Source organism: Sceloporus occidentalis, unplaced genomic scaffold, assembly GCF_023333645.1.
Source record: "Sceloporus occidentalis isolate IW3139 unplaced genomic scaffold, rSceOcc1.0.p SCAF_59, whole genome shotgun sequence".
Lineage (NCBI taxonomy): Eukaryota > Metazoa > Chordata > Lepidosauria > Squamata > Phrynosomatidae > Sceloporus > Sceloporus occidentalis.
The window spans coordinates 5,218,226-5,242,720 of record NW_028317039.1 but is presented as its reverse complement, the minus strand read 5'-3'; the positions used below and the strand labels follow the sequence as shown (position 1 = coordinate 5,242,720).

Here is a 24,495-nt window from a genome sequence, read left to right as displayed (position 1 = left end):
ATGTGATTTCTGCCCTGCTGTATGTAAAATGGACTAACAATTGTTAACTGATTTTTAGGAGTATGAGTAACCTCTTTTTCATCCAAATACCAATTTCTACGCTAGTGTTCTTCGTTCTTTGGAGATTGCATTTTTGAGGTGTACAAATGTATCACAGATAGAATAATAATAATGTGTTTAACCTGGAGGAAATTTCGTTATTGAATAAACAATGTTTAAATAAATAAATTTTCAGTAATTTTGCAGCTGCAATGACAAGAAAACTGCTGTCATATTCCGGCTCAAAACACTAAAGCCGTGCCCACCGCCTTCCGCAGAAGAGCCAAGAGGAACAACGAAGAGGAGGAGGAGGAGGAGGAGGAAAAGGAGCTGTAGTGGGAAAAGTGACAGTGACAGAGGAAAGGTAGGAAAACATTCAGTGAGAGTGGATTAATAAGTGTGTGAGTGTGATGGCTGTTATGCTGTAGCCTGAACCATTGCCAATGTCTTGTTCATTATATAATTATGGCAGTTATAATCTAAAGTACATCATAACTCCCATCACTTTATACTATGCCAGACATTACATGACTGAGTATATGAATGAGTGCATGAATGTTTGTGAATGAGTGTGTGTGGGGGGATATAGCATGGCATAGGAAGGCTGTAATCACACTCCTATCATGCCCAGGCAACCAGTACATGCAAGAACCTGGGCATGATAGGAGCGTGATTGCTGTTAATCATATATATTAATATTTTATTGAATGTTTTTTGTCCAACTTTGGTTTGTTACTTACTTGAAAGTGTGGTTATTTATTCATTTTATTTTATTTTTTACTTTTACTCAGTGAAGGCTGAATTTTCAGTTTCGGTCCAGAAATGTCATTGCATCCCTACTATATACTAGGCCTACACCACTTCAATGTTTGGCTTAGTATATAGTGATAGAGGTTATGCTGCATTATTGTCAATGTCTGGCTAAATGTATAGTGATAGGGACTACTCTGTATCCCCGTCAATGTTTGCCTCAGTATATTATGATAATAGTTATGATGTACCACCATCAATGTTTGCCTCAGTATATAGTGATAGGTGTTATGCTGTACCACTGTCGGTGTGTGCCTCAGTATATAATGATAGCAGTTATCCTGTACCCCAGTCAATGTTTGCATGCAGAATATAATAACAGTTATGCTGTATCCCCGTCAATGCCTGCCTCAGTAGATAAGGGTAGCAAGTTATGCTGTACCACCGTCAATGTCTGCGTCAGAATATAAGCTATGCAGTTTTAAAGTGTGTGTGGGGGGGTGCCACATACAGGATCTGCCCCAGGTGCCAAATACTATAGGTACACCCCCTTCCATGCACACCCAAAATTGTTAAAGGTGCATTACAGCTACCACATTCATTATTACAAACACCAATGCTGCAAATTTTTCGGAGCTCGCTGTCCCTGTGCAATTGACGAAGCTGCTTTCACAACGTATTTATGTATAAAGTCGGTAGCTCTGGTTTATTTACCCACAAATTAAAAATGTTCTTCTTCCCTTGTCATAACATTTTTCGGGTACATTTTAAAACTCATCTTTATGTTATAATTTTAAATACTTTACTTAAAGAAGAAGCTGTCGATGGCTTGTGCACATTTGCAGGACTGTTGCTGATACCAGCCCCATAAAAATAAGTAGCTGTATTCTCCTTTGGCCATTTCTAATCTTGGAAGACAAGCAATTATTATTGAGGTGCTTCAGTGCGGCAGCTCTTCTATATTTTATGCAATGTAAATACTACACTGCAAATCTCCTGTACGTAAAAAATTGTTTCTTCTTACTTTGAAGTCAAGGTATACATCATATGCTGTTGGAGAGGCACATCTAACTCCAACTGTTTCTTCATGTTCTTATTTCCCATATAGGTTTTTCACCTATTCCTATAATAATAACCTATACATTGTCAGAGTTAAAAATGTGTCTTGGGTCCAACAATATAATGTACAAACTCCAGAACCAATAGGTATGTGTCAGATTAGCTGCCCTGTATAGGTAAACACGTTCCTCCATATTTGGAATTAATATAAAAAGAGCTTTCTACAGTACAGTCATCATAAATTAAGACTGCAGTATCTGGCTATGTAGGCAGGAAGCACAGCTGGGTACTTCTGTCACTTCCTGGATATACACAGGAAATGAAATAATCACTTCCTGACTAATTTTCCTAGATACAGAACGTTATTTTTGGTCTCAAATTTCTCCAGCATTGCTTTATCTCTCAAACATATTGTACAACATTTTGTTGATGCCATCTACAAAGATTTTCACCTCTGTGTGGAGATTAGGGAGAAATTCAACCCACTCCAATGGGCTGTCTACAATTTAGAATTCATACACAGGAAACGCTCTGTTTTCTTTGTGAACATGATTGCCCCAATGAGAATAAAGAATCCTAAAAAAGACAGTCCTGTAAAGACAGCACTAGAGGATCTTTAATACCTCCCTTGAGGATAATAGTAAACAGGCTGCATGATAAATTTTGTACTTTGGAATGTCCCTTAAATTCATCTTTTGGCTGTTTAAAGTGGACATAGGAAGTACATTGAGAAAAGCCATCCTGAGGGACATGTTTGTGTGGCTACGGAACATCTGGACAGGTTCTTAAGCAGCCTAGGCCTCTTCTTCAGTCTTCTGACTGAAGAAGAATGTCAGAACAGCTGGACAGGTTCTAGAGTATTTGCTCTAAAAACACATCCAAGTAAAAGTAGACATTTGGATAACTCTATACAGATCCCAGGACACATTACAATGTGAGGACTGGAATTCTCTCTCATATTAAACTCATTTATTATTTGGATTTCAATTTCTTAAACCACACAAATTAGGAAGACATTTTGCTTGTTTCAATTTGTAAAGATACATTATCTACAAGAAGAGAAAGTGATAGTCTATATGCACTTTTATGCCCTTGTATTAAGGTGAAACATGTGTTTCGCACATGTCTGTAGTATGCAATTAACAGTTAATGAGGATGCAGGATATTAAGGCCTCCCAGCACAGTGCTAATGGACGTATCTGATTCTAATTGAGTATTTAGTCAGCATCTGGCCCAAAACGCTATGACTGTTATGTGTGTGCAGCTCTGTATGTGTGTGCAATTTCACTTACTACTACTCAGGGTCATTATGACTGAACGGAGTCCCCCAGCTTTCTCCTCTGTGTATGTTTAGCAGCGACCATGTCCTGTTCTCAAAACCTCTAATTGTCTAATAAGGCCTGGCAATTCAACAAATGAAATAATGCATTGAACATCACGGCTAAAAATCTGCATTAGCTTTCTATTCCTCCAATTCGGTCTCAGTCTTCTAATTCTGACTGTAGTCTGTCTCATTAAGAAAGTAACACTGGAAGAAAAAAGTATAAATACAAATTTATACACTATAAATAATAAAATACAGAATTGACTCTCTAATGACCATGAGTAGAAAACAATCCTTTCCTTGTAATACGGAAACCACGATGGAAGGATAATATTTGTCTTTTTGGTGGAATGACATTCAAAGGAAATCTAGCATTGACACAAAATGTATCCGTCTACCTTTAAATGCAAAGTGGAATCAAATAACCCATCTTTACAACAAATAGAGCATAAAGTAACAAATATTCCATTGTTGTTCTGAAGTGTGTGAAGGCGCTCAGGATATTTTGTCACAGAAACATATTCCCCCTTTTCTTTGGGTAGCAATGCCGATTTCTTCATAGTAACATGACAAGTAATAAGAAATTATGGTGATCTGAAACTATAATATTAGAATAATTGCACCCTGCTAATAGTATCACAAAAAACATAATTAAAGGCAAAATAGTCACTGAGCATAAGAAACAGGATAATGAACCATATTGGTTTTGGAGCAGGAACAGGGCTACAACTTTACAACATAACAGGAGATGTCATCGAGCATGTTAAATGCTATGTTCAAAAACTTATTCTGCATTCTAAAGTGCTGACACAAACACATTTTAAGTCCACCTTGTGGACTTCCAATGAAGGAGGTAACCTAACTTTAAGGATATTAATTGCCTCTTGAAGATGCAGTCTGCATTGCTATACTAACAAGCAGCCAAAAGGTTAATGAAAAACAATTACCAATAATGTATTATACGGCTTCAGCTCCATTAAAGACACTGGCATTCAGGCTGGATCTACAGCTCTAATGGGTTCCTGGATAATGAATTTTACTTGCGAGTTCAGATGTGCTGCCCTTTTAAGTCTTAAGAATAGCGAAGAAAGAACAAACAATAAAAAGCTCTGATAATTAGTCTCATTGGTTAGATGTCTGAATTTTCATACCGTGACCTCTCATTAAAGTACACCATAGGCCATCTTTGTTTTGGCAAGTTCCTTGTCCACCTACTGATGGTTGCTACATATCACAGGTCACAGAGCTAACAGCTCTACAGCTTGAATTTCCAGTTCTAAAGATTGTTAATGGAGCTGACATATCCAAGTATAACAACTGAGAACTCATAGTCCATGAGGTTTCAACTAAAAATAGCGCCGTATTTGCTTTATGCCCATCTTAAAACAGCAACATAATGAGGGGACCAAAAAACAATTAATCTGCAATGAAGAGCAGTCTTAAGAGCAGCTCACCTGCTCTATGTTGTCAGGTTTAAGGTACAGAAATCCAAGACTTTCTGCATAGTTGTAAGAATGCTCAATAGTAGATAAAATAAATGAGTTAATATCTGAAGATGTCTGATAACATATTTAAAACTGCAGTGAGGTTTTTTAAGAGGTGTTACAGGGAGCGTTATTACTAAGGAGGACTGGTGGCCGTAGATTGCATGGAGAATCATTACTTCCCTTGTATACTGAAACTCAGACCCTTTGACACTGGGATTACAGTTAATTAAAGGTGTGTGTTACTCTGGTTCCATACATCCTGAGAAAGACTGACCATACACTTGTATATTAGGCTTATCTATTTTATTTATTATTATTATTTCAGGACAAGTTAAGCTATTCATATACATCTAGTTTATAACACACTATGCATTACATTGAACTTTATACTGTTAAAGATATAAAATAAACCCACACAATAATCATGCTAATGAAATAAATGCTACACAGCAAAAGTATGGATGTCTTTTTTGCATCCACATTTGGGGCTTATATAAATATGCCTTGTCTTTATGTCATTTTTTTAATGGATTTCCATCAGAAGAAGAGACATCCATAGTCCGAACGCTTGTGAGACTTTACACTTTTCTTTCTATGTTGACCCAATAAAAGATATCAACTTCCACCATAGACTGCACTTAATCTTGTCGGAGAACAAATGAGTAGGCTCAGCTACGTAAGGAAACACCAGTAAAATGTCTGTCCCAATATCTTACAGTGTATTTAAAGAAGAGCTGAGCTTTATGGACAGGCTTGTTAAAAGACTATAAATTTCCATTAAGGGCTGACAAGGATCACCCAGAAAAGAGCAATACAAATCCATCTTTCAAAGCTGGTCAAGACTTGGATGAATCGCAACAGCTCAATATGTTATTTTTAACAACTTGATAATTAGAGAGTCGTTTTTTCATTACATTTTTGTTGACTGTGTATTTTGTGTATTTGAAATTTTCAAAAAAATGAAAAAATACATTTAAGTCTTGCAGTGGTCAGGATGCGCAGGTGGAGTAAAGATATTTAAATAGGAACTCAATAAGTTTCATTGGCTTTAAATCACATGTCTGTTGCACTAACCTTCAGAAGTAATACAAAATGAATTGTCACCTTCTGAGCACCATGGGCACTACAAACGGTACAGTACGGTTTGAGGATCAGTAGATCACAAACTGCAATTCTCTCTATAAAATCAGAAGTTTCAAATCAAACATGGAGAATTACGCAATAGTTTTGGATGCCAATCAAGTCCTATTCCTTTAGCAGATGGCACACATATGTATTTGCTTGTCAAAGGACTATTAATAAATGAAAATGTCTTTTTAGAAGTGAAGAACATGTTCCTGTTAACTGCCTTGTAGCAATGTGGGAACCTGTAAATGGAATAACTGAGAAAAATGAATATACATAGTTTATAATGAATGATGATCTGCCACAGTCACGATTCAGTCATATGGATTAGGGAACAAGGTGTTTGCTTTAAAGAATATTAATATGCTATACATGCAGATTTTCTGTAAACAAATGCTCATTTGCATCCAGAGGTACTCAAATGATGCGTTCGTTTAAAGGGACAGTACACTAAACCCAGTCAATTAAAAAAAATGCCCACCTCCTATCTAAAACTAACCTTTGTTTCTATAGAAAACATAATTATCCCAAAGCAGGAGACAGTCGTACTATTAATATATTATATATATATAAGTATGTTACGTATGTGTCTGGCATATGGCACGGTTAACCCTTTATAACCTGATAATCGGAGCCATGTTATTAGGATCTTTATTGAAAAGGGGCAGAATCTCCATGGTTGCAATCTATGATCCTCTGCATCATAGACTGGCACTTTACTTTTTCTGCACATTAGTCAGAGGGAAAATGCATTTGTTTATTTTTTATTTCACTTATTTGAGACTGATTTAAAAACACATACCACGGTATCATTTGCAACTACATAATATCTTATTGCAACAAAGCGCTAGGAATTTTATGTCTTTGCTATGAGTCTATAGATCAAGCTCTAAAACGTGATTTACTGTTTAATTTATACTAAAACCACTATTTCAATCTGTTCAGAAGGATTTCAGCTGCATGCCAATGAATAGGCAAGTGAATGACTGCTTTACAACCAAGGGAGTCGTTTGGACGGGTTGTTTTTTCCAGGCCTGAATGATTTGTGTGGCGTCTGTTTATATATCAACATATATTGGCAATGCACACATATATACTATGCATATATATTATCTAAAACAAAAACTGGTATTGTGCCTCTATTAGATGGATTTTTCTAACATTTATGTTTTTTTATTCTCTCTACTAGTGCTATGGAGTCATATCCTTGGATTTAGTGTGAGTGTGTGTATATATATACATACATATATATATATACATATACATACATACATACATACATACATACATATATACTAAATGGACAAAAGTATTAGGACCCCTGATCATTACACCAACAGGGACTTTTATGACATTGCATTCTAAATACATAGACATTAATATGAAGTTGGTCCCCCCTTTGCAGCTATAACAGTTTCCACTCTTCTGGGAACGTTTTCAACATGATTTTTGAGTGTTTCTGTGGGGATTTTTGTCCATTCATCGAGTAAAGCATCTGTGAGGTGAGGCACTGACATTGGAGGAGAAGGACTTACTCACAATCTCCTTTTAAGTTCATCCCAAAGGCGTTTGATGGGGTTGATATCAGGACTCTGTGCAGCCAATCAAGTTCTTCCACACCAAACTCACCCAACCATGTCTTTATGGGCCTTGCTACGTGCACTGGGGCACAGTCATGTTGGAATAGAAAAGGGCCTTCCCCAAACTGTTCTCATAACGTTGGAAGCGTAGCTTTGTCCAAAATGTCTTGGTATGCTGAAGCATTAAGATTTCCCTTCACCGGAAGTAATGACCTCACCCCTGAAAAACAGTCCCAGACCCTTATCCCTCCTCCACCAAACCTTACTTGGTGATTTGAAGCTCTTTAAAATGATCTTTTTTCATACACATTGTCCTGTCCCACCCATAATTAGTAAATACCATGACCCAACCTTTGTCTGGCTTAAGTTATATTAACTTAAGTGGGGTATTTTCTTACCTTTCACGTTCTTCCTTCATCTTTTCAATGTCATTTTCCTCCTCTTTCAAAGAAGAAGGCTTTGGGTTACCTTTCTGGTCCACTTTTCCAACTTTATCATCCTTCTTCTTCCCAAATCTAAAGAGAGAAAGATATTGAGAAAAGTTTTAAACTATCATTTTCTTCCTATAAAATGAATGCTTAACATATACACACAGTTCCCATAGGTGTTCTTAAACCTGGTTTCTTTAAAATAGTACACCCATAATCCCAATAAGAAAAATTAAAGGTTCCTTTAATTAATGGAAGCTGAAGGCTTTGTCATGAAACCCTGGCCAAGGAACAATAGCATTCCATCATGCTGGAGAGATCATAATACATAACGTTATGGATAGCAGGAAACACCGAGCTTATCTAACTAGAGAGAATTCTGTCACCTTTGGGCATCTGAGCAAATCTGTTTAGACATAATAGAAGAAAGAGACAGTGATGAATCTATCACTGTTCAGAGTATGGCTCACTCCACGTAATTTAAATATGACTTTCTTGCCTCCAACCTTTTGCCCTTTATCTAGAGGGAAGGGCAACTGCCTGTTGCCTTCCCTAAAGGCAAGCCCTGCTCTCATGATTCCTTTCCAAATTTGGGGGAAAAGGATTATGGGAGTTGTAGTTCAAAACCTGCTGAGTGGACGTAGGCTGCAAGCCCTTCTGTTAGACCTTTATTGTGACAGACCTCCAACATGAGTGAAAATGTGTTTCCCAGCACAACTCCGCTAAAGACTTGGGCCTATATTTAGTTATTGAGCTGTTTTAATGGCATACTGTAATTTAATTCACTGGAGGGAGTGAAACACAAAAGCTGTTAATGCATTTCTGCTGAAAATACCAGTGAACACAAGCCATGTGTTGCTTCACTTCAGTGCTAAAGAATGAAAACAAAAGTAGAGAAAAATAGACTCACCAAGCACTTTGCTGGCATAACTGAAAAATGTATTTGGTGTTTCTGATAGGAGAATTACAAAAAGAACATTTATAGCAGTAGCTTATAAAGCCCACATCGGGTTCTAGAATACATACTTGGGACTAATTAATTATTCATTCATTCGCCTGCTTTCAATTCATCACTCCTTGTTTACTTAATTAATCGCCAATGTAAAGGGGCCTATTACCTGCTTGGTTTTTAGAGACATTAAAAGAACAGTAAGACATAATACGCACCCTTGGTCAATAGCATGCTATATATTTTAGTTTATAATTAAAATGTTTTTATTCTATTTGAAGACGAGATTTAAAGGTGAAAATAAAAAGGTTTTATTTACCAAAGGGAGAGTTTAGACAAGAGTTATGGTTTCAATGTCTTCACTTCACTATACATGTTGAAGGGTCAACCCCACTGAGATCCTGCCCCGTTTTCGCCGTTCAATATGCACTGAGAAGCGAGGCAGCTGAAACCACAACTCTTCCTTTAATGAATAAACCCCAAGACATTTAACATATTTTATGTGTGCAGAGTGTAATCGGATTCAGCCCCAAATATTTGACCCATATTTCCACCCACTGAGTAACATGAAAGTTTGAGTTAATACGGAGATGAAATGACAAACATTGTCAAAATATACACTTGTCCACAACGGTTGGTTATGTACTAACAGCGGCTTAAACTTACACAGTTGTCCTGCCAAGGGTTTTAGTATTAACAATCCCACATGGAATGAGATGATGGGTGGGGTACGGTATAAGGTCCTGTGGATGTCAGTGTCTTTCTTATAATATACATTTTTTACGATACGCAGAGTGAAATTGGCGAGTTGCAATTAGTTTTTGCAACTTAAAGGTTAATGAATCCGCAAGTTCTTTGCTTTTTTCAACTAGCACTAGCTCCCTCTTACATGAAGCCAAGTGTATGGGGGGGATTATATCAAGTGCGTCAGCTTTAGTGAATTTGTGATGTGCAATTTTTAGGCAACTCATTTAGCAAATAGACTCCCAATGTGTTTATATTGTAACATGCGAGACCTCGCAGCATCTAATAGAGCATTACAATACATCACAAATACTACCATGAGTAACATGCTGAATTTTGAATAGGCATAATTCTTATTTATCATACCTACAACATTAAGTCTAAGTCATTTCGGAGTACATGTCGTGCACAAATGGCTTGCGCGCCAACTTTTATGATAATCTGTTGTGTCGGTTTCATGTATGTCTTTAATAAAGGGTTTGTTGGTGGAACTTAAAGCAATTGTTTTGGTAACCTTTTAGAAATGGCCATAAAAATAGTACAGAGCTCCTGAATATCCGTTCACAAATACAGCAAAGTTCTTAATATTTTTCTTTGATAACTTAGAACTGAAGGGTATAAACATACTCAAGTAGGACTTAAAAAGCCATTCAACTTGGAAAAAAATAGACTTTTGTTTCACAGAAGATGCTATTTTTCAAGAATATGATGTTATATCAAGTGTGCTTTCTTTTAAGATACCCATTCTTGTTTTTCAGCCGATGGACCATTCAATTGGTTGCTATGAGGATAAGAAGAATTTTCAATCTTTGTTCCAGAATAATTTTTGATAAATACATTGGGCTCACCAATGTCGGGTGCATGGCATCTACACAAATGTGAGCTGCACTGAAGACAGGGATTTGTGCAAGGGAGGAGAGAGGGGGAAGGATGGGGAGGGAAAGTTACGTGGGCCGCATGGATGATGGGAGAGAGACTGGGTGCATGTGGATGATGTTCGCTCGTGCATGTAAGCATATGGTATTAGCATTAGTGTGTTACTGTATAGCATTAGCATGAGTGTGTCAACATTGGGTGTTAGAGTGTGTGTGTGCGCATATGTATAAATTTATAGCATTAGCGTGTGTACGTGTTACTGTACACACGCTACACACTGTTACTGATGTTAGAGTACATGTGTTAGTGTATAGTATTAGGATGTGTGTGTATGTTAGATCAACCCTATATTTTTTGATAATTTATTTTCTCATGCTCTGTTTCAAATAGACAAAACATGAATTACTTTTTGATATGTTAACACCACAGAAATGTTTAAAGAACTGTTTCAGTTTCTATGGCAATAACCTATCAGTGCCTGGTTTTGTTTCACATGACAATTAAGCGTTCCTAGTAGAAAAAAAAATCTGAATAAGACAACATTTTATAGGATTAAAGAATGATTTCCAGGAACGATTTGGCATTAAACCACAGTACTGGGAATTATGTTTCTAATGCATTTAGTTATTAAAGTGTTAACTGGGAAAGATCCCAAGAAGAACACATAAAATAAAACTGCCAGGGTAAGAAGACTTACACTTACTGAGGATAAGATCAATAAGTTATGGTAAACGCTTGAAACAAGTCTCTAATGATTAGTTTTTCTGTCCAAATTTCATTGCAGAAGATGCGTCTGCTATATGGCTTCCAGGTCATAATATTTCACTTCATTATTTATAAGGTCTAGTTGTCACTTTCTGAATAACTACATCTTAAAAGGTATCACATGAAAGTCACTGCCATTTTATGATAATGTCATTGGTTAATTTATGCATCTGTAATCTAGAGAGCAGAGATGGTGATCTATGTTCACTTCCCAAAAGGGCATTAAGGCTGTTTAATGGTAAAAGAGCAGGTTTCATCATTAAGACCAAATGTGTAAAGTTTAATAAAGAGATTAAATATTCTATTTCCTTCTTTATTCCAAATGAAAGTACTGTATAAAGTGGCCTGAAGAAAGCTGGAATGTTTTAACACAGAGGTATCATTTTAACTTAACTGAGTTTTTCAAACATTCCATTGGGCTGACTTAATTTTTTACAGGGGATATAATTCAATAATGGGTTTAGGTGAAATCTAGACATTGACGTCCATAATTTAAAAAAAAAAAACGGGGGGAGGGAGAGAGAGTACCACTGCTAATTTCAAAAACACACCAGTTCTTCCATGGGGACTGCTCTATCTGAAGTTGATTGATATGTAGAGCAGGCCACTCATACCCTACCGTGGATCATAGAATGTCCATAAAAGCATCTCCAGCCATTGTGGAATTACAACAGTGGGTCAAAGTGAATGATTCTTAGGGTCACACAGTCTGGATTGTGTGATTGATACTACTTGAGCCTACCAGTTTCCCCACCTCTAACTGTATAAACGTGATAAAACAAACACGCAGGTGATTTACACCGTTCCCCCAGCCAAGCCCGAGATGAAGTTTTATTGCTTTATGTCTGGTTCCAATAAGCAGTTATGCCTTAGTGTGGGTATTTGCACTTTTTCAGTTTTACTACTGTATAAAACTATGTTTTGCTAATGAAGTAACTTGTATTTTTTTTTTACTGTGAGCCAACTTCCATAAACCATTCCTGGAATGCTTTTAAACATTCAACAGAGCACAGAGCTTAAGGGTTTGTTGGGTAATATTTGCACAGTTGATATAAATTACACACCTGAAATTAGTTTCAGTTTTCTTTAATTTTATCAGCATTTTAATGTAGTCTTGGCAGCCCATTTGGCTATTTGTCATTCCTGTCAACTAAAAAATACATTATATAATGGCTAAATGTATTCATTAATAAAAATCACTTCCCTAGGATACTGTTAAACAATGCATTTTATACTAGGTTACTGGACAGGTGAACTGTGCTGCACACATAAATCTATTAGATTGTAAGCTCCAGCAAGCCAGGGTCCTCTACCCCCTCGTTCCCTGTTTGTTTAAATATGTCATTGTATGCTTAACCTTACTGTACAGTTCTCCAGAATCTGTTAGGACTGTATAAACAAACAATAACAGCATACATCCCATATATCCTGCTTTACAAGGCACAGTCCTTTTTTGGACTGATGTCCATCTTTTGTAGAAACTCAGAATGTCTGGGGGGATATGAACGTATCAGTGTTCTACAGTCAATAATTCTGTACAGATTTCCATATTTGTATACTATGCACCCACTCACTTCAGGGTTGTGGTACATTATTCTGCCCTTAATAATAATATTAATAAATAAAAATAACAATATAATATGTAGGAGACACTTTATATCCCAAATAAAGTAAAACTTTTAGGGTGGAAGAATCTATTTCTTTCAATCTTTTCAATTTGGTATTTGTTTTTTCCTCATTTTAAATTATATGGAAAACCTTGCATATTTCTAATATTTTTTTTCCTTATATAATAATTAAAAAGCACATTCTTACAATGTTTTTTGTTGGCTTTATTCGTTTGTGATTTGTGTTCTGATGTGTAATTGAGGTCTACAAAGTTTAGCAGCGCTGTTTGCACCAATCACACAGTTCCTACTGCATCCTTCCATGAGCTGCCCCCAAAATAGAAGGTAAAGATGACAGGGGCTGGCTGGCCCAGGGATGAGAGGGGGAATTGTATGTATGTGTACGTGTGATAGTGAGTGTATGTTAGAGTGTGTAAGTATGAGGTGGGTGTATGTGCAAGTGTGTTTTACAGTGAGTCTGCATGTGCATGTGCATCAGAATGAGTGTTATTACGAGTGTGTGTGTACGCGTGAACATACTTTAGTATTGGGGCAACACACACAGCTGTGAATAGTGAATTATGACACTTTTTGCCTACTGGTGCTTACTCAAAATGCAGCAATTTATACTACGGGCCTTAAGCACACATTGTCATAGGCATCCGAGAAGGTCATATTCTGGTCAATCAAGATATGCGAGTTGAACCAAACAGACTACAGAAGCTTTGCTACATTTTTTTTTTTTTAAGCAAAACCATATTGTGTAAAAATACTTAGCTTGAATGCAACATATTTCCCAGGATATATAGAAACAAATCTCCCACCTGTAATACATGGCCCCACAGAGCTGGTCTTGGCTGTTCCTAAAAAATCCTGACCAAGTAACTTGGCCAAAAAAACTGAAGAACTAAATCGCAGGAGTCATCAATTTCCAAGAATCAGGGTTGTAAAGTACCTGTACATATGTGTTTCAAGGGTTCTAATGCTATGTTAAAAGATTGTCAGCGTACTGAGAGAAAAGCCATCTTAAATCTGTCACTAAAATGCAGTAAGCCATGCTAAGGTGCTGAAATCCATGTTATCAAAGCAGATTTGACACAAAACATTGCTGATCACAGAAAAGGACACGGTTACTTGGTCGATGAAAGAAATAGTATCTGCTGGACGGAACTGTATTTATGTTTCTTTGAGTGTCCTTGTCAGGAATTCCATCCTTAGCACTAAAATGCCTCCTCAATAAAACAAATGTGTTTTCTGCTGCTAAACTCACATCTGTGGTTTGAACTTGCATAGTTTACTATTTTAAGTGTGCTGCGCATTTTTGCCACTCAAAAAGTTTATATATATATACATATACACACATACATACAAACATACATACATACAAACATACACTATCAGCTCCAGGTTCTCTAGGACTGGATACGGGTGCAAGATTTCAAGAGTGGAACTACCATCAGCTACCTCCTCTACATGGATTAAATCAAACTGTATGCCAAGAGCGAACCAGACATCGAGTGGCTGATCCATCACAGTGAAGACATTGGGACATCATTTGGAACAGAGAAGTGCGGTGGATTGTAGTAAGAAGATGGAAGATACTTAAGACCCAGGGGTGGAACTAATGCTAGGCACATTGAAGATATACAGACCAGCTACAAGTACCTTGGTAACCATAATGAGAAGGCAAGGAAGGCAGCAACATATAAGTACCACCAAAGGATAAGGCAGATCCTATAGAGCAGACTCAATGGGGAGAACAAGATCCATCAACACATATTCCCTGACAGTCATCAGATACTATGCCGGCATAGTGAGCTGTCCAAATTAGGCTGTGGATGTGAAGACCCAGAAGCTCCTCACAATGTACAGAGGTTTCCACCACAAGTCCAACACCCAGATACTGTACACCAGCTGGAAAGAAGGCTGATGGGGTCTGGTAGGGGTCAAAGCCACCTTTCTGGATTAAAACCCAGAGTATCCGGGAGAACATCAGTAAAGTGGCACTCAAAGATGAGCTGCTGAGAGAATGCCTGAACCAGCACCAGACATGGAAGGAAGATCAAGTAAAGGAAGAACTATAGCAAGCCGAGACCCTGCATTAGATGCACCAGTTTTTCTGAAGTAATACTGCCGTTTTTTGGACATGAAAAAACTGCAATACTGCACTTTTACTGCAGTATTACTGCACATTTACTGCAGTTTTACTGCATTTGTAGTTCACTGTACTGCAGTTTTACTGCAGTTATTTTTGTACGGAAGTACAAATGCAATAAAGCTGCAGTACATTGAAGTACAACTGTAGGTTTGCAATATAAAAAAAAAGTGCAGTAAATGTGCAGTAATACTGCAGTACAGTGAAGTACAAATGCAGTAAAACTGCAGTAAAAGTGCAGTAAAAGTGCAGTCAAAGTGCAGTATTGCAGTTTTGTCATGTCCAAAAAACTGCAGTATTACTTCAAAAAAACTGCAGTAATTTTTTCGTAAGGGGGGAGAACAACAACGGAACATACTGTCCAGAAGAATGCAGTGCTAGGAACTGCACAGAACCCTCAAACTCCCAGGACCCGTGGTTGAGGAAGATACATGCCACACATTTTATATATATATATATATATATATATATATATATATATATATATATATATATATATATATACTGCTCAAAATAATAAAGGGATCACTTAAACAACACAATGTAACTCGAAGTCAATCACACTTCTGTGAAATCACACTGTCCACTCACGAAGCAACACTGATGGACAATCAATTTCACATGCTGTTGTGCAAATGGAACAGACAACAGGTGGAAATTATAGGCAATTAGCAAGACCCCCCCCAATAAAGGAGTGGTTCTGCAGGTGGTGACCACAGACCACTTCTCAGTTCCTATGCTTCCAGGCTGATGTTTTGGTCACTTTTGAATGCTGGCGGTGCTTTCACTCTAATGGTAGCATGAGATGGAGTCTACAACCCACACAAGTGGCTCAGGTAGTGCAGCTCATCCAGGATGGCACATCAATGCGAGCTGTGGCAAAAAGGTTTGCTGTGTCTGTCAGCGTAGTGTCCAGAGAATGGAGGCGCTACCAGGAGACAGGCCAGTACATCAGGAGACGTGGAGGAGGCCGTAGGAGGGCAACAACCAAGCAGCAGGACCGCTACCTCCTTCTTTGTGCAAGGAGGAGCAGGAGGAGCACTGCCAGAGCCCTGCAAAATGACCTCCAGCAGGCCACAAATGTGCATGTGTCCACTCAAACGGTCAGAAACAGACTCCATGAGGGTGGTATGAGGGCCCGACATCCACAGGTGGGGGTTGTGCTTACAGCCCAACACCGTGCAGGACGTTTGGCATTTGCCAGAGAACACCAGGATTGGCATATTCGCCACTGGCGCCCTGTGCTCTTCACAGATGAAAGCAGGTTCACACTGAGCACATGTGACAGACGTGACAGAGTCTGGAGACGCTGTGGAGAACGTTCTGCTGCCTGCATCATCCTGGCGGTGGGTCAGTAATGGTGTGGGGTGGCATTTCTTTGGGGGGCCGCACAGCCCTCCATGTGCTTGCCAGAGGTAGCCTGACTGCCATTAGGTACCGAGATGAGATCCTCAGACCCCCTGTGAGACCATATGCTGGTGCGGTTGGCCCTGGGTTCCTCTTAATGCAAGACAATGCTAGACCTCATGTGGCTGGAATGTGTCATCAGTTCCTGCAAGAGGAAGGCATTGATGCTGTGGACAGGCCCGCCCGTTCCCCAGACCTGAATCCGATTGGGCACATCTGGGACATCATGTTTCGCTCCATCCACCAACGCCACATTGCACCACAGACTGTCCAGGAGTTGGCGGATGCTTTAGTCCAGTTCTGGGAGGACATCCCTCAGGAGACCATCCGAAACCTCATCAGGAGCATGCCCAGGCGTTGTAGGCAGGTCATACGGGCACGTGGAGGCCGCACACACTACTGAGCCACATTGTGACTTGTTTTAAGGACATTACATCAAAGTTGGATCAGCCTGTAGTGTGGTTTTCCATTTTGATTTTGAGTGTCACTCCATATCCAGACCTCCATGGGTTGATAAATTTGATTTCCATTGAGGATTTTTGTGTGATTTTGTTGTCAGCACATTCAACTATGTAAAGACGCAAGTATGTCATACGATTAGTTCATTCATTCAGATCTAGGATGTGTAATCTTAGTGTTCCCTTTATTATTTTGAGCAGTGTAGAATGAAATACTATAATGTTTACTGGAAAAAAATATCTAAATGAGCAGAAAAGCAGGTGCTTTTTACAATATGCACTAGGGTGTTTTAAATCTTGGATTTCATTGTCCATTGTCATTTGAATAATAAATGAAATAAACTGAAACGTAAGGTGAAAGACAAATAACAAGAATAAAAGCACTAATGCTACTAAAGTACTAAGACCATCAGGTGAAATGTTGAAATGAAAACTGAAGATCTAACGGCCTGGGCATATATCTGTGGCCCAGCCTAAAGTGTTTAGAGTACATAGGGGCTCCAGCAAGTTATAACGATTTAGTTTGAAGGAACTATGGGATTAGTCAAACTCTGGAGTATCCTTTCCTGGTAATAACAAAAGACAAAAAACAGGCAAACAAGCAAATTCTATATGTAATTAATTTATTCTAAAAAAAATTTTAACACACCCTAAAATGTAGTGGTGAAAAGTCATTTTACTCTTCAAAATGCAGAAAAGCACATGGTAAAAACACAATGGTTTCCTGCGCAAGAGACGCTTGGTACTTAAGGTACTACACTAGAGAAAGAATGTTTTCAGATTTCTTACTGTACAACTTGTGGACTTTAATGTCCCTATGGCTTCAGTAGGACTGTGGCAAATTCATAACTTCCATTGATCTGCCGCTGTGAATTAAACCCTGAACAGTGAATATGATCTTTACACAACACACCATGTTTTTGTTTTCTTATAAACTAAAGGGCATAAAAGACAATCTGTACAAGGAAAAGTCAAGCAGAGCTGCAAATGGTACCCTTCTCAATGTCTGACATGCTACATTTTTAGAGTTGCCTTCAAGAGTGAAGCACCCGTCACGCCTGCCTAGCAGAATTCAAACCTCAGAGAATCACATCCAAGCAAGATACATTTCATCATGTGCTCGAATACCAAGGACGTGATCTGTGAGTGGAAATTCAACAGCAGCGCTGCTGACTTGGCCACCCCTGGAGTGGCATATTTCGAGAGCCTCTTTAAAGGTCAATAGATTTTGACCAACTTGAAATGTGCATAATGTCACTTGTCTTATTAAGCTTCAATAAGAAATTAAACGTGGGATAAGAAATGTAGAGAGGGCACTTATCCTATGAGCAAATGATGGGATTGTGACCATGGCAACATTGTGTTTCTGTTGTGCGAGACGTAACCAGATTTCCAATATGGTGATATTTGCTAACAGGATAAACTAAACGAAAAGATCTATGAACATCCTATATTTGAACGCAGAAGAGACATCTGCTCCGTTACCATAACCAGCTTGCACAGATTAAACCACTGGGAGATCTGTCATTACAGACTTTGCCCCTAGTGGGTATATGTCAAGAGGATGGAAGCATTGCATATTGATGTAGTCAGAACACAAAACACACAGTGATTTCAATTATACATTACTGTTTGACAATTCCTTAAAAGAGTGTCATTGCTAGTAAAGCTCAACAAATTTATTCCAATGGTTTCAACGTAATTGTTAAAAGGAAACCATAATGTTTATGTGCTTTTATCGATTCTTACAATGAGACAGATACAAATGCATTTCAATGAATTACCTTTCTAAGAAAAGGCATGTAAAAAAAAAAGGTAACAAGGAACTGGAGAAATAAATAATCATTATCCAGGGGAAATTGTGTGTTAGTGGAAAACAGATAAACTACTAATGAGGTCTGATTTGCAATATCACAAAGGGACTATAAAAAAAAATCTATACATTGATATTATTGTTGCATTTTAAGTCAAATTATGCTACAATTTTCAATTGGAAAAAGATGCAGCTTTTTTTGAAAGTCTAAGTGCCATGGGAGCTGGTGCATAAGAACAGCCGCATACAGCTGAGATCTGCTATGGGGTACCTGATCACAGGGGAGGTCAGGAGAGTAATGGTTTATCAGATTACATGGGTGCTTCCTAGGCTAAAAAGCAGGATCTTTTTAACATATGTTAACTGCTCGGATGGCCCATGAATCTTTTATTACAAGTGACCCCCCTGTAAAAAAACAGATCTATTCATACTAGAATATTTAACTGCAAATGTCTTGCATCCCTACTTATGTTGCAACAGGTAATAAAAGTATCTGGAAATTGATTTTTAAAGGAATTACACAACCAAATTCCTGCTCTGGTACTGAGAACATGGGAATTGCAATCGGTTTTAAATGGTCTTAATAGAGTGCTTTATAGAGGAAATAAAGAATGGAATTGGAAACTAACATTTTTTGCATGTTGTACCCATCTCTATGATGGGCAGAAGCCTTTTAAACCAAGGGCAAGTCAAATGAGAAATTAAAATGTATCAGATTAACTGAAAAATTGCATTCACTACATTTTTGCTCAGATGAAGCTTGTAAATGTTATATTTTATTTTTTTGCAGTTTGCCTTTTCGTTACAAGGAAACATCCATCCCTACTTTGCAAGACAACGAAGAACTCTCCGAGCATTATTTATTGCCCTCTGCTGTACACAATCCTATGTGCAAAATCACTGCATTAAGCTTATTACATAGACGTAAGAGTAAAGGCAGAGGACAGACAGTAATAAATAAAGACTACCTTTATACACTTCCAGCTGGGGTTACCAGACCAGCCATTTTTAACACAGACATCTATGACTCCTATCCCCTGTAATCTACTGCCTGTCAAAAACTAGCCTGCAACAATTCATAGGAGTTTGGTTTAAAAGATGCAGAGCAAATGAACAATCTCAACTTGGCAGGCTGAGCAAACTAGGAGTTACATTTTAACGACAGGGAAACATTACTTCCCCCATACCGCTTGGACATAAAAAGCATTGCTTCTCTGCAGACACACAATGCATGATGTACAGATTGTCGTATTTTTACAGAAATCCCAAATCCTATATTACACAGGTCTGTGAACTAAATAAATCAATGTAATGGTGTTTACATATTATTGTGTATACAGTGGGGGCAAGCATTTTGACTTTTCTTAGTCTCTTCAATTCCCCCTCATTGTCATTTCTGCTCTATTGTTCAATTGTTGAGTGTTTTCTCAAGCATCCTTTGAAAGGGCAGAGGAGGAGATGGTGGACAACTTCAAAAGTACATGTTATGTCGTTTAAATGACTTACGCTAAATGCCCTGGCAGTTCCCCATTATCTCTTGCACTTTATTGCACCATGATATATTTTGAGCATTATGTAAGTTATAAGTTATATTAGGAGAGTTAGAGGAATTAAAGATGGTGTCCTGTTATGCAGAAGAACCTCCAGGAGAAAGTAGGCAATCAATCGGATTTCCTTTCACTGACTAAGCAGGAGAGGTTCCCAAAAAAAGTAGCGCAGGACTGTCAATTATTTCATTTAAATAATACAGATTGTGCTAATGTGCTCAAGCAGCCTTACTGTGTAACACATGGCCTCCTGAACATGGAGGTGAATTCCACGAAGGCTGCTTTTTTCATTAGACATTTCATGTATGTACATAAGGCATTGTTATATAGTGGAGCCTCTAGATACCAATAGCCCTATCTGAAATAAACGCAGCAAATTATTTTTAAATAACAAATCCTATTTTGCTACATAAATCGTCTGTTCTGCCAGGCACGTCATTGGTCATTACCTGACTGTGTGGGGTTAATAACTCGATACAAAAACAATACAACTGGTGTAAAATGTGTAAAGCTTTTTAAATAAGCTATCCTTAATAGGATAATAGTTACGTTTTAGAATTGTCCTCTGTGCCTTTTTGACACGGCTCCTGTAGAGTCAGAGATCCGCTAGTGCTCTAAAGACCAGAAACAAGATGGCTGGCAAAGTACGTACCGGCAGCTAATACTCTGTTAATACTGAATTTAAACAAATCCTATTGAAATACTTTTGTGGATTCAATTTTTTAAGACACACAAAAAACAGCAATGCTAGTTTATGATATGCATGTTTCATTGTATATCAGAATATGGTGCCAATAATTAGCCTTTAGTAGCTACTGGGCTGCCAGGTACCTCCCATACAAAGCTGCAAGCTCCACATATTTTAATTCATTTTGAATAACTGTCTAAATCGGACAGTCAGCCTTTCCCACATTTAGCATTGGGTCTGGTTCAAATAAAAACTCAGCTTTGGTGATGAGAGAACCGGTCAGAAGAAGATTTGTGTGAAAGATCAACAGGAAGCTCATCAGCTCCGTGTGTTTCCGATAATGGACAGCACAGGGGGCCGCGTTGGAGTGTTTCATGTTTATATTTGAACTAGGACACTTAACATGACCTTGATCTAGGCTAGAAGGTCATGCCTGGCAACTGCACATTTATTATGCCTGTTACACCTGCTTGGTGCAGTTAAATTTAACGATTTTCATACTGTGCTCTGCAGATAGTTTGCCATATGTTCAGGACATTTCGATCCGTAAGCCCCTTTAGTTAATGTTCCTTTGTGTGCACATACAACTTAGCAGGACAAACACCAACACTTGGTACTGGTTATAACGGCAGTTTTATAGTGAAAACCAACTTGTGTGGTCCTGTTTCCAGTTACATACCTAGGATTTCTTAGATCATCTGTTCCAGCATACTACTTTTTATGGTTTAAATACTTTAACGAGACAGCATCAGAAGATGGTCAATTAGATGATTTTTTTTTTTTTTTTACAGCCTCCCGGACTAGAGCACTGCAGACACCAGCCCCATCCGTTACACCAGGGCTCGACAAAACCCAGGCGCCAGGTCGCCATGGCGACAGAGAATTTTGTCCTGGCGCCTAGGTGTTTGTCAGCCTGTTACAGCCACAAAAAATTACCACGCCGGCAGACAGCACAGGACAGTCATCCTGTAGGCTGAAAACGCGGTTGCAGGTAAACCAGCAATCACGTTTTCAGCTGCCACAGGCAGCTTTAGGGAAGGTGGTTGAGTGTTGATTGTGTGTGGGGACCTGACACAACACCCCCCTGCTGCCTGATCGCTCCATGAGAGCGACAGGCCAGCATTAACCCCTTCAATGATCGCGGCATTTCAGGGGTTAATTCCCGTTTTGTACGAGGCTCTGCTGCTGGTGGTCTGCCTGGAAGCCCAGGCAGACCAGCAACAGCAAAAACGAGCCCCCACAAGCCCTGTGATGACTCCTGTAGGCATGGAAGCCTCCAGCAGTCATCAGAGACTCCCCCCTGCAATGGCTGGTCTATAGACCAGCAATTGCGTCCCAGCTGCCAGAGGCAGCTTCAGGGACAGGGGGAGAGGGTTCTTTGGTCTCCACATTAGTGTGGACACCAGCCCCAACCCTCCCCTGCTGCCTGATCGCTCCATGAGAGCGACAGTGCAGCGTTAACCCCTTCAATGCCACAATTGTGTATGACACATTTGTGGCATTGCAGGGGTTAACATTTGCTTGTGGGGACTAAATATCAGTCAATGCTGTGCTCCAATGGAACATCAGCATTGAAAGAGTTTAATAATAAAAAAAAAAAATAAAAAAAAACAACCAAACAGCACTGACCTGAAAGTCCAGGGTGCTTCCAGGTCAAACGCTGTGAGTTTAGTAAGTGGGCTGATGATGATCAGATCACTCCTGACCAACTGATTCACAAAAAATTTGTCAAGCCCTGCGTTACACTGTACAAAGGCAGTGGGAGACGAGTAGTGGCTGAGGCCTAAATATTTAGAAGACATGTCCCACCAATCCATAGCTGCTCCCTTTCCTCTCCCTGTGCCTTCCCTGCACCAGTGACAGATTTTAGGCAAAATAGGTAGATTTGGACTTCTCAGGGTGATTGGATCCCCTATAGCTGCTCTTGTTGGTCCTAAGAACAGTTATGGAAATTGAACGCCATCATTAGAAATGAATTAGGTGTAAACACACATTTGATCACAGACTGTCCGAAAACAGCTAGGCACAAATGATAAAACAACCAATGCAACGATATTTATACACAAAAAAAGAGAAAACTGGTAAGGTCATGTGCCGTACAGAGGCTAAGCTTAAAAGTAAATCCTGTCAAAAACCCAATTCAGACCCAATGTGGTGCTTTCATGGAGAATGAAAGGGGAACAGCATTTATAATGAGACACCAAAAGCAGTAAACCTGACATTTCCAGCAGCTGTACCAACAGGACTACATAATATCACTTTTTTCAAGGTACAAAACATTTGAGTATTTCGTTTCATCTTTGATTCCCTTTAACTACAAGAAATAGCACACATAAATACCATCTTGCAGAAAAATTCATAATGTCAACTACACTAAACCTGATTAACTGACAAAGAACAAAGACACTTTAAATAAGGTCACTGGTGTTTGTATATTTACCATCTTACCTTCTCCTGGGTGTCCTGATCAAGCCCAAGGGGAACAGAATGTAGTTGTATAACTCTGATTGCACCAAGAAATTATCACATCTTTGATGTCCAAATTAGCATCTTTTTTCACCACACTGAATTAATCAGTTCAGTAACAAAGGCATTAGTCCAGATAGGATCAAAGTGGAAACTTTACTGATACAGCATTTCAAATGAATACTGTGTTAACTAGCTACCTTCCAAAGAAAGATGTTAAATCAACGACAGTGTTCTACAATTATTTTGCCAGCCGTACATGGCACCTTACCCAGCGAAGGAACTGGCCCATACCAAAGCATGCTGTGGTGCAAATCTCTTTGCATGTGCATCCTCATGGTCTCATAAGGATATGACAACATACCCTGATGGTGTAGAAAACCACCTTTGGAAGGTAAAGAGGAACAGAATAGTTTTAAAACATCAATGCTTTAAAAAAAATTGCTAAGTCCTGGAAATGATCTGGCAAATGCCCCTCCAAATCCTATGACCAGTCCTGTTCACAGATATCAGAGAACTATGGGATTATTCAGCGACTGGTTAACATGTTACAATTTTCTGAGGCCAAGCTTTGCCCCTTCAGGAATTTACTCAAAATAAGTACATGCCATTAGTATGGTAGATACAAAGATAACGGGACTGTTACATGAAAAACTAGAATAAATAAAAAGGGACTCTTAGAAAAAGGTAACAACTAAACATGCTCCCAAACGCTGGATGATACAAATTATTATTTATCGTTTTATTTAGGGCTATCACATTCTGTAGCGCTGCACAATGGGTAGACAGGACATAACAAGTAGTACCGGTATGTAGGAGGGCCCTGCTCAAAGAAAAATATTATTTACTATTATTTAATAATCTGGTTTACTCAGATTGGCTTTATATTAAAAAAAGTATATATAATGTCTACAGTATATTTATGAATTAGAAACAGGCCCGTTAGGCATAATCTTTTTATTTTGGAATGGTGCCTGGACATACGCAAGATGCACACTCCGGGACCCGACTACAGATGATGTGTGGGAACTTTATATAATTTAGGTGGATTAGAGAAAGAATCCTTTAATCCCACTTCTGATGCACTGTAAAGCAGATTGCTAAATATAATGTGGCAAAACAAACCATGAAACTGTGTCGATCTCTGCACAGATGACAACGCTTAGGAGCACTTCTTACCATGCTTCTCTACATGCATTACTCACAAATCAATAACAGCTAAACAAAG

At 38.6% G+C, this 24,495-nt stretch overlaps 1 protein-coding gene across 1 annotated transcript in view; it reads right to left on the bottom strand.

The window, feature by feature from the left end:
• LOC149287583 (partitioning defective 3 homolog B-like) overlaps positions 1-24,495 on the bottom strand; it is a 532,650-nt gene that overhangs the window by 197,734 nt on the left and 310,421 nt on the right. Inside the window, exon 20 of the mRNA XM_089492770.1 lies at positions 7,763-7,879. Within this exon, the coding sequence (XP_089348896.1) occupies positions 7,763-7,879 (117 nt within the window). The remainder of the gene's footprint in view (positions 1-7,762; positions 7,880-24,495) is intronic.